Consider the following 10826-nt stretch of genomic DNA (forward strand, 5'->3'; position numbering starts at 1 on the left):
GCCCTGTTTAAATATTTGAAGGGATGTCATATTGAGGAGGGAGCAAGCTTGTTTTCTGCTGCTCCAGAGACTAGGACCCAATGGAGCAATGGATGCAAACTGCAGGAAAAGAGATTCCAGCCCAACATTAGGAGGAACTTCCTGACAGTAAGGGCTGTTCGACAGTGGAACACACTCCTTCCTTGGAGTGTAGTGGAGTCTCCCTCCTTGGAGGTCTTCAGACGGAGGCTGGATGGCCATCTGTCAGGGATGCTTTGATTTGGATTTCCTGCATGGCAGAATGGGGTTGGACTGGATGGCCCTTGTGGTCTCTTCCAACTCTATGATTCTATGATTCTACTTGAGTCTAGGGAAGCTCATGCTGCCAACTTCCTTCTTTCAGGGAGTCTTAAAGGTGCTGCAAGATCCCTTTCCAAAATGGTTTCCCAGGCTAACTTGGCCAAGGCTTTGAATTCTAACATCTATCATGTCTTTTCTATCATTTCTATCTGACTGTCTATCAATCATGTATCCTGAGGAGCTCCGCTTAGCCCCCTCCCTGGAGTCGTTCAAGAAGAACCTGAAGACTCATTTATTCTGTCAAGCCTTCCCTCACATGTCCTGACTGTTTTTCCCCTATGTACCGTGTGTCGTATTGTATTGGATTTTTTTTTTTAGATCGACTAGTAATTTTTAATTGATTCTGTGTGATTTTAATGATGTACAGTATAGTTATGCTGGTTTTAATTGGGGTGTTTCTTATTGTGAAGTTTGTTTTTTAATCTGTATTGTATTGCATTTGTATTGCCTGTAAACCACCGTGATCGTGGGAACGGCGGTATAGAAATAAAATCTCAATCAATCAATCAATATTCTCTATCTACCATCTCTGCCTATCATTGCCTATTTGCTTGTCTGCCTATTTCTCTCTCTCTCTCTCTTTCTCCCCACAGAGAGTTGATATAGATCTATCTGTTTGCCTGCCTATATCTATCTGTCTATCTCTCCCATCTTTCCCTATCATTACCTACCTGTCTTCCTATTTCTCTCTCTCCCATCTCTCTCTATCACTACTTGCCTGCCTGCCTCTTCCTCTCTTTCCCTCTCTCTTTCTCTCTTTCTCTCTGCCTCTCACTCTTTCTCTTTCTCTCTCTCCATCCCTCCTCTGTCCCTCTCTCTCCCTCTCTCTCTCTCTCTCTCTGTCTAGCATCTATCATATCTATCAACCAGTCATCTCCATCTATCAGTCATTTATCCTCTCTGTCTCCCTCTCTCTCTGTCTCTCTCTCCCTATACAGAGGATATAGACCTTTCTGCCTGCCTCCTTCTCCCTCTCCCTCTGTCTATCCGTTCATCATGTAACACCTCTATCCATCACTCTCTCTGTGTGTCTATCTACCTATCACCTTTTTCATCTCTCCCTATCATTTACTTACTTGCCCAACTAGTTCTTTCTCTCTGCGTATCTCTCTGATCTATCTATCTATCTGCTCTATCTATCTATCATCTCTGTCCATCTCTCCCCCTCTCTCTTCTGTGTCCCATCCTTGCCTATCCTTCCCTGGCTGCCTGCCTCTTTCCCTCCTTCTCCTTCTCTCCATCCCTCCATCCCTCCTCCTCCTCCTCCTCCTCTTCCTCCGCCTTGCTCTCCCTCGAGCCAGCCCCTTCCCTGCCTTCCTCCTCTTCCTCTTCCTCCTCCTCTTCTTCTTGGCCAGAGGCTCCTTGGCTTCTGCGCTGAGGAGGGGGTCCCCTTCTTCCCTTCTCCCTTCCTTCCCTTCTTTTGGGGGGTGCCCATGGGGTCCCAAGGGGCTTCCCCTGACGGGGCGGACCTGCTGGCTGCCCTGCGTGCTTTCGGGAACCGTTCCTCTTCCTCCTCCTCCTCCTCCTCCTCTTCCTTGGGGTCCCCTTCGGGGGTCTCCCCCTCCTCTTCCTCCTCTTCCTCCTCTGTTTCCTCCTCCTCCTCCTGGTCCCCTCGCTGGTGGTGGGGCCGGGGTCTCTTGGTGGTGGCCTATTCGCTGATGGCCGGCGTGGCCCTGGTGGGCAACGGGGTGGTCTGCCGGGTGGTGGCCGCCCATAAGAGGGGGCCCTCCTCCTCGGCCACGGGGCTCTTCATCGCCAACCTGGCCCTGGCAGACATCCTCATCACCCTCCTCAACGCCCCCTTCACCCTGGTGAGCCAACAGGGCAGCGCTTCAGCACCTTCAGCACCAGGGACAGCACCGGAGCACAGCCCCCTCGGGGCAAGCAGGGAGCGCTCTCCTGGGTCTCTTGGGAAAGATCGGGGCTCAGAGGGGGGCTTCCCAGTGCCTCCTTCTTCTAGGCTGAGAAAGCGGGGATTGTGAGACTGTTCTTCTTGTTGCAGTTGTTGTGTGCCTTCAAGTTGTGTCTGACAACTTGAAGGCACACAACCCTAAGGCAGGGGAGTTATCATGGGGTCTATCTTGACAAGATGGGTTCAGAGGAGGGCTTCCCATTACCTTCCCCTGATGTTGCTGTTCTTGTTCTTGTTGTTGTTGTTGCATGCCTCCAAGTCATGCCCAACTTATGGAGACTCTAAGGCAGGGAAGCTATCCTGGGGTTTCCTTGGCATGACTTGTTCAGAGGAGGGCTTTCCATTACCTTCCTCTGAGATTCAGAGAGTGTAGCCTCTAAGACTGTTGTTGTCGTTCTTGTTGTTTCCTTTCAAGTTGTATCCGACTTATGGCAACCCTAATGTGAACCTCTCCTGGGATCTTCTTGGCAAGTTGCTTCAGAGTTGGTTTGCCTTTGCCTTCCTCTGAGGCTGAGAGAGTGGCTTTCTGAGGTTGTTGATGCTGTTGTTGTTGTTGTTCTTGTGTGCCTTCAATTCATATCCAACTTATGGCGACCTTAAGCTTTCATGGGTTTTTCTTGGTATGACAGGTTCAGAGGAGGGCTTTCCATTACTTTCTCCTGTGGCTCAGAGTGACTTTCTGAGACTGTTGTTGTTGTTGTTGTTGTTGTTGTTGTGTTCCTTCAAGTCGTGTCTGACTTATGGCAACCCTAAGGCAGGGAACCTTTCTTGGTTTTTCTTGGCATGACTGGTTCAGAGGACGTTTTTCCATTGCCTCTCTCTGAGGCTGAGAGACTGTGACTTCTAAGGTTGTTGTTGTTGTTGTTGTTGTTGTAGTTGTGTGCCTTCAAGTCGTGTCTGACCTTAAGTGGAACCTATCCTGGGGTTTTCTTGACAAGATTTGTTCAGAGGAGGTTTGCCATTGCTTTCCTCTGAGGCTGAGAGAGTGTTGCTTGCCCAAGGTGGGTTTCATAGCCTAGCCAGGATTTAACCCTGGCCTCCAGAGTCTTCAGACCACTCTGCCATTCTGACTTTCTGGGTTTTCTTATGTCATCCCATTAACATAGTATGGCATCCCAGGCTGGATGGCCATCTGTCTCAGGGAGGGCTTGGATTTTGTCTTCCTGCATGGCAGAAGAGGATAGGTCTGGGTTGCTCTATGTATTCCTGCATGGCAGAAGGCGGGTTGGACTGGATTGCTCCTGGGATTCAACAAAAGTTGTTTGGAAGAACTTCTTGACTGCAATAATTAAATTATTACAATATGAAAACAGTTTACTCATTCAAAGAATAAAATACAACCAATGACTGACCAAGTGAATAAAAGCAATCACTTACATAGCCATTGCGTTGACCTCCTTGGAGCAAAGACGGGTTGATAAATGCAACAAGTAAAGAAAGAACCAGTTGCTGTTTCTCTCCTTTGGCGCAGTTTTACCTGATTTCTTCTCTCCTAGGTGAGGTTTGTGAGCAGCACCTGGGTTTTCGGGAAGCTGATGTGCCACATCAGTCGCTTTGGCCAGTATTGCTCTGTCCATGTCTATGTGCTCACCCTGGCTGCCATCGCTTTGGACCGTCACCAGGTAAGGCCAGCTGTTTGCACACTTGCAGGATACTCTGTGTGTGTGTGTGTGTATGTGTGTGTGTGTGTGTGTGTGTATATATATATATATATATATATGCCCTATTCTGCACCATGCAAATGCAAACCCTGCAGCTTCCAAATTTGCTGGAAGAGGGTGACATTGGCTGAAAATTGCAAGGTCCAGTTTGAGTGGACTTCACTGGTGTGATGAGCGCATGAGAGGGAAGAATGCTTCTCAGGATGGAAGAGGCTATTATTATTATTATTATTAGTAGTAGTAGTAGTAGTAGTAGTATCCCGCTCTTTCCCCAGAACTGGGACTACCATTAGGAAGGAATGGGTTAAAAATTAGATATGCTTGTGTGGTGATTATCTTTTGTATTTTGAACAAGAGAGATGGAAGCTTAAAGATAGATGGAAGCATTAAGAGAGACCTTAATGGATTTTCTTCTGTGCAATTTAAGGATATTGTAATCACATCAAGAGAGGTGCATCCATGGGAGGATGGAGAAAATGAGAGTTGGTAAAAGCAAGGACTCTATAGATAGATATATATATATATATATATAGTTTCTGAAACTATTGTTCAGCCCAATCTGTGGGTAGAGCTATGATCCAAAACACTTTGCAGAAGTAATCCAGTTTGAGACCGCTTTAACTGCCATGGCTCAGTGCTAGGGAATTCTAGGATTTATTGTTTTGTGAGCCATTTAGCCTTCTCTGTCAGAGAGCTCTAGTGCCACAACAAACTACAATTCCCAGGAGTCCCTAGCACTGAGCCAGGGCAATAAAAGCGGTCTCAAACTGGGTTATTTCTGCAGTGTGTATTGGACCATAGTCAAGGTACCACTGCAGTTCAAGGCAAAAGACTAGAGCTCTCTAGCAGTTAGATAGCTAGCAGGCCTCTGTTTGTGGGTCAGGACCCTCTCATCCCTGCGGTCTCTTTAGGTGATCATGCATCCGTTAAAGCCGCGAATGTCCGTCGCGAAAGGAGGGGTTTGCATCGTTCTCATCTGGGTGATGGCCAGCTGTTTCTCTCTGCCCCACGCGATCTACCAGAAGCTGACACGCTTTCCTTATGGGTAAGAGGACGGAAGGGCTGGGACACTGCATTGTTTGCGAATGCGTGCAAATGCAGACATAAATGGTGCAACAGAAAATGGAGGGAGGGATGTCACCAATCAATTGTCTTTTATAGACTCTTAGAGTTGCAAGGGACTCCAGCGGTCATCTATTCCCACCCGCTGTCACTGAACCATTCGTGCTACATCAGCTCTCTACGTCCTAGAAAAATGCACTAAATCTGTTACTGATTTTGGCCAATGGCCATTGCAGCTGTCCAAGAGATACACATGAGAGAGAGATTGAGATCCTCAGCAACCTAGACACATGGTCCAAAACCCATGAAAGTGGCCAAGTTTGCAGAATGATAATGTAAAACTAATCCAGTTTGAGACCGTTTTAACTGCCCTGGCAGTTCAGGGAACTGTAATTTTGTGAGACATTTAGCTTTCTCTGTCCAAGATCTCTGGTGACACAATAAACTACAATTCCCAGGATTCCCTAGCACTGAGCCAGGGCACTTAAAGCAGTCTCAAACTGGGTTATTTCTGCAGTTGGTTTTGGGCCATCATGATCCAATATATCAGTAAGTTGGGGAAATTAAAAACATTGTTAGATCAAATCTGTGTGTAAAACTATAAGATATGTTCAGTATGTATTTGGCAGAGGTGTTCCCAAAGACCTTTGTTTGTCATAGCATGTGTTTTCCCTCACCTGCATCTAGCATACTGTACAACAATTTGGAGCATCCTGCAGCCTCACCAAACGACAAACCCTAGGATTCTGTCTTAGGGTTGCCATAAGTCAGAAACAACTTGAAGGCACACAGAGTCACAGTCCAATGCTCAAACCACTATGTTATGCTGATGCGGAGTAAACAGCCATAATTTGTCCTTGATAGGTTCATCTTAGGGTTGCCATAAGTCAGAAATGACTACAAACCACACAACAACAACTCCAGAGTCATAGTCCAATGCTCAAACCACTAGGCTATGCTACCATAGTTATCTGCCTTCACATGTGTCCTTACATCTCTATTCAAGGGACACCAAAGGTGCCCCATTCCCCAAACTACAAATGTTTAGCTTGTTGCCCTATTCTTGCGCATCCCTCCTTGCCTTTGACCATGGACTTTGCTCTCCTTTTGTGCTCCAGGAACCGAACGAACCGCATCGTGTGCCTGCCCAGCTTCCCGCGTCCCACGGACCTCTACTGGAAGTACCTGGACCTGGCTACTTTTATCCTCCTCTACCTCCTGCCCTTGCTGGTCATCTCCATCACGTATGCCATGGTGGCCAAGAAGCTCTGGATGCGCAACGCCATCGGGGACGTCACCATGGAGCAGTACTACGCCCACCAGCGGAAGAAGAAGATGACCATCAAGATGCTGGTGGTGGTGGTGGCGGTCTTCGCCGTCTGCTGGTTCCCCCTCAACTGCTACCTGGTCCTCATCTCCAGCAACGTCATCCACAGCAGCAACGCCTTGTACTTCGCCTTCCACTGGTTCGCCATGAGCAGCACTTGCTACAACCCCTTCATCTACTGCTGGCTGAACGAGAGTTTCCGCTCCGAGATCAAGTCCCTGCTGCGGGTCTGTTGGAGGAGGGACGTCTCCCGTCAGCGCGGACTACGGTCCATCTCGGCCCCCTTCCGCCATGCTTGGGATGAGAACTGCTCTTGCAAGCAGGAGGCCGATTCGGCGGAGATGAGGAACGCCTCCGAGGGGAACTCTGCCCGGGCGGACATCTCCATCGTCCAGCCCATCATAGCTGGCAGCTGAGGCTCTGGTCTGCCATGTTCACTGGGACTCTTGTGACTTTTGGGGCGGACACAACCTTGGGCCATGGAGGCAGGGGACTGGTGAATCTGTTCTGGGCTTTAGCATGAACTTTAAGGAAGTTATCCAAGGTGCGGAACCTATTTTGGGGATAGGGAACTCTCTTTCTCCTTGTTGGGTGGCACTTTTGTGGCTCCTGAAATGCACACCAGACCCCCCCCCCCCCAAGCCCCAGTTATTTAAACTTGGAAGCCCTGAAGGCACAATGGTTAAAATGCCAGGACTGTTGTGAGTTTGATCCCGCAGGGCTCCAAGGTTGACTCAGCCGTCCATCCTTTCGGTAAAATGAGTTGCTGGGGGCAATTGGCTAACACTTGTAAAACTGCTTAGAGAGTGCTCAGCACTACAAAGCATTGTAGAAAATGTACACACTATTGCTATTGCTATTGCTATTAAGAATCGGCCCAGTTTTGGGGGGAAATTCTGCCTTTCTAAACATGTTGTTGCATGTGAAAACTTCCTTCCACCATTTTGAGAGGGATTGGAGAGGAAAAGGGAGGCATTAGAGGTTGCTCTGTGTGTATGTGAAGGTGCAACTCATAGTAGTGGGGATGGTCTGGCATGGTGGGAATTTGCCCCTGGTCCCCATGCAATTGCCCATCCCTGATCTATCCGACAGCCTTCTTTCCCTCCAGCCTTTAAGTGTGATTACTGATTCTGAATGATGCCTCTATATTTTTGGTAGCTGCATAATGGACCCAAGGTGCAGATTTGTAGACAAGTACTGGACCTTCTGTTCTTCTTCTTCTTCCTTGCTTTTTCGTTCCGCTAAGCCTTGGGCTCTTTGCTCGCGAAGTCAAAAACCCGTTTGGAGAACTTACACTGTGACTCACATCCCTTTGGCTAACTGACGCACTTTCCTAAACAAGATTAAAAGTCATTTCAGATGCAGCAACGGCAGTTGTTTTAATTTCACCAACCCAGTCTGCAAGGGTTGAAAGGGCAGTTGTGTGATGCTCTTGCTTCACTTCATTTTTTAAGCATCACACATACACAGGAAAACCAGCTTTTGTCAGTTCAGGAGGTCCAAAATGTTTTAATATAGGAGCTGGCAACATTTTGAATTTATGGTAGTTCTTCTGACCCTACATCAGAGTTGTGTAGTGGGCATCTCCACATGCACAAGGATTGTGTTACACAACCTTTGCACAGCTCAACAAACACCTAAATGTGCAAGCAAATGGACACCCGAATGCATATGTGCAATCAAAGGCTGCATCCACACTGCAGAATTAATCCAGGTTGACACCGCTTGAACTGCCATGGCTCAATGCTATGGGATGCTGGGAATTGTAGTTTGCTGTAGAGCTCTCTGACAGAGAATAGCTCACAAAACTACAAATCCCAGGATCCCATTGCATTGAGCCATGGCAGTTCAAGCAGCCTCAAACAGTGCAGATGTAGCCATACACATTTTCTATGCATGCACAGCTGGAATTCAATGCAGACATTGTGCATGGGACAAAAATGTCCAGCCACGTGTGTGTGTGTGTGTGTGTGTGTGTGTGTGTGTGTGTGTAAACTTACACTTTCAGGAGCCACCAGCAAGATTTTCTTACACACAAAGATAGAATGGGTGACACTTGGCTTGATAAGAGGACATGCAGAAAGGATCTGGGGGTCTTCATAAACTACAAGCTAAGCATGAGTCAGCGGTGTGTTGCAGCAGCCAAAAAAGCCAATGCAATTCTGGGCTGCACCAAGAGGAGAGCAGCATCCAGATCAAGAGAAGTAAATACAGCTAATACATAAGTAGTAGCACCACTCTGGGTCAAACTTTGCTGGGAATAATGTGTCTTCTTCTGGGTGCCATAGTTCAAGAAGGATGTTCATAAGCTGGGACATATCTAGAAGATGGTCAAGGCTTTGACAACCAAGCCCTTGAGTGATAGTGATGGGTTAATAATCTGGGTATGTTTAGCTGGGAGAAGATATAACTGCCGTACTGAAATATTTGCATAAGATGCAGCAAACTTGTTTTCTGCTGCTCCAGAGACTTGAATGTGAACCAATGGCTTCTAATGACAAGAAAAGAGATTCCCCCTAAACCTTTGGAAGAACCTCTTGACTACAAGAGTGGAATGGACCGTCTTGGAGAGTGTATCCATCTTTGGAGGTCTTTAAACAGAGGCTGGATGAGCATCTTTCAAGGGTACTTTAGTTGTGTATCCCTACATGGCAGATTGGGGTTGAACTTGGGGTCCCTTGGGGTCCCATCCAACTCCATGATCCTATGTTTCTATTATATAAATATACCTTCAAATATATTGGAATGAATAGCAGCCTTCAATCAAAGCACAATTTGTCAGCAATAATCAAACAGGAATTGGAGACTGGAAGGATACTCTAGCTCCCCTTTTTGTCCCAATTTTCTTCCCAATTTCAAGAGAAAGCAGAAAGTTTCCAAACAAAATAATTGTGTCAAACCAAGATGCTCCTTTCTTCTTTGTGAGCTGGATTCAGAAACAGAATCTATCCTAGAGATATGTCAATTAATGCCACTGTTTATGCATCGCCGCAATCTGGGTCTTTGCGCTCCGGAAATGGACAGCGATCCATTAGGAATAATGCAAAACAGGGCAAGGTAATTGGTTGCGTCCCTCTCTCTCTCCTTTTGACCAGCTGCACCGCTTGAATCATTTGCAGACGTCTGTTATTCTGCTCTGTACAAATACGGACTAATTTGGAAAACAGATGCCAAACGATGCATCTATTTATCCCCTTATTAAAGCAATTCTCTGAGAGATGGGTTCTGAAATGGAAATCAATATGGTCCGCTGTTTGTCTCTTCCTAAACTCTGAGGCCCCTTCTTCTAAATTTTGGAAAACTAGTCTCCTATATTTGCCCTTACAGATTGGTCAGAGCTTAAGTTATATACATGAAATCAATCAATCAATCAATCAGTTGCAAGGGGAAAAGGAGATTAATGGGGGAATGACTTTTCCAACAGCGTAGGAGGGCTCAGACTAGAAGAAGTCCATTAAGTATATTTAATTGCTCATTTCTTTGCCTTTTTCTGGTCTTTAACAGCTCTTTTTAGTGCGCCAGACAACTCTGTTTCTCTCTTTGTGTGTTGTGTGCATGTGTATGTGTGAAAGTCTTTTTGTATGAAGCAGGCCATTGCATTTAAATGCTTTTCAGCAGAACAATTCAACTGCGTCGCAAGCAAAAAGTCATGAGTGAACACATGACTTGGGAAGGGATTGCACAAAAAGACAGGCGTCCTTGAGCTGTGAGCAAGGAGTGTGCATTCGCTGATGACCCTGACATAGAAATGTGACATATGCTCACACACAAAAGGCTGACACATTGAATGGAAATCCACATCCCTGAGATGTTTCTTGCAGGGAAAGAGAAGCAGAGCCTGTTTCCGCGTGAACGAAGCCAGCAACAAATAACACCCAAGATGGAGAAATCCCACAAGCATCTCTTCCAAATTCCTGAGCATTAAAAATTAAACCATAGATATGACATACCTTTCTTAAAAGAAATAGTTGCCCAATCATGGCGTGCAAAGTCTAATCGCTGCTTTATTCTAATGGTAGGAACTGGCCCTGGATGGAGGTTTAAAGGTGTGCATGTGTTTGTGGGTATATTCAAGAGACATTAAAGGTCACCATCCTGCCATGTGGCTTTATCTAGAGTCCTGCGTTCAGGTCTTGGTGCCTCATTTTACAAAGAATTTGGAGAGGTTATGTCCACAACAATATGGAAAATCAATGCGTTTGAGATGCATTGGTGCTGGAGAAGAGTGCTGAGGATCCCATGGACAGCGAAAAAGACCGACAAATGCGCCCTTGAACACGTCAAGACAGAACTTTCCCTGGAAGCCAAGATCGTCAAATTGAGGTTGCCATACTTTGGGCACATCATGAGAAGACAATAATGCGAGGAAAGATGGAGGAATCGGATCATCGGGAGGGAAGATGTGGGATCTTCCAGGAAGGTTGGAAGAATTCATCCCTAAAACCTGCCTGGATAGCCATGACTGCCAGGAAAGTTGACAATATTGGTCTAGAGATGGACCAAGAGTCTGTTTTAAGAGAAGACC

The 10826-nt window shown here is 46.6% G+C and overlaps 1 protein-coding gene across 1 annotated transcript; it reads left to right on the forward strand.

The window, feature by feature from the left end:
* Positions 1 to 1706: 1706 nt before the first annotated feature.
* On the forward strand, positions 1707 to 7635 carry LOC121936853 (probable G-protein coupled receptor 83). The gene is made up of 4 exons (XM_042479506.1): positions 1707 to 2150; positions 3748 to 3873; positions 4824 to 4957; positions 6093 to 7635. Exons 1-4 carry the CDS (start codon positions 1773 to 1775, stop codon positions 6715 to 6717), a joined length of 1263 nt encoding a protein of 420 aa, XP_042335440.1. The 5' UTR covers positions 1707 to 1772; the 3' UTR covers positions 6718 to 7635.
* The last annotated feature ends 3191 nt before the right edge of the window (positions 7636 to 10826 follow it).

The sequence above is a fragment of the Sceloporus undulatus genome, chromosome 7 (genome assembly GCF_019175285.1).
Source record: "Sceloporus undulatus isolate JIND9_A2432 ecotype Alabama chromosome 7, SceUnd_v1.1, whole genome shotgun sequence".
NCBI classification, from domain to species: Eukaryota; Metazoa; Chordata; class Lepidosauria; order Squamata; family Phrynosomatidae; genus Sceloporus; species Sceloporus undulatus.

What these genes read in the sequence shown, in the direction of transcription:
- LOC121936853 (XM_042479506.1), top strand. Translation starts at nt 1,773, where the DNA reads ATGGGGTCCCAAGGGGCTTCCCCTGACGGGGCGGACCTGCTGGCTGCC. An exon ending in TCAACGCCCCCTTCACCCTG is followed by an intron (nt 2,151 to 3,747) that starts GTGAGCCAACAG and finishes CTTCTCTCCTAG; the next exon opens with GTGAGGTTTGTGAGCAGCAC. An exon ending in CTGACACGCTTTCCTTATGG is followed by an intron (nt 4,958 to 6,092) that starts GTAAGAGGACGG and finishes TTTGTGCTCCAG; the next exon opens with GAACCGAACGAACCGCATCG.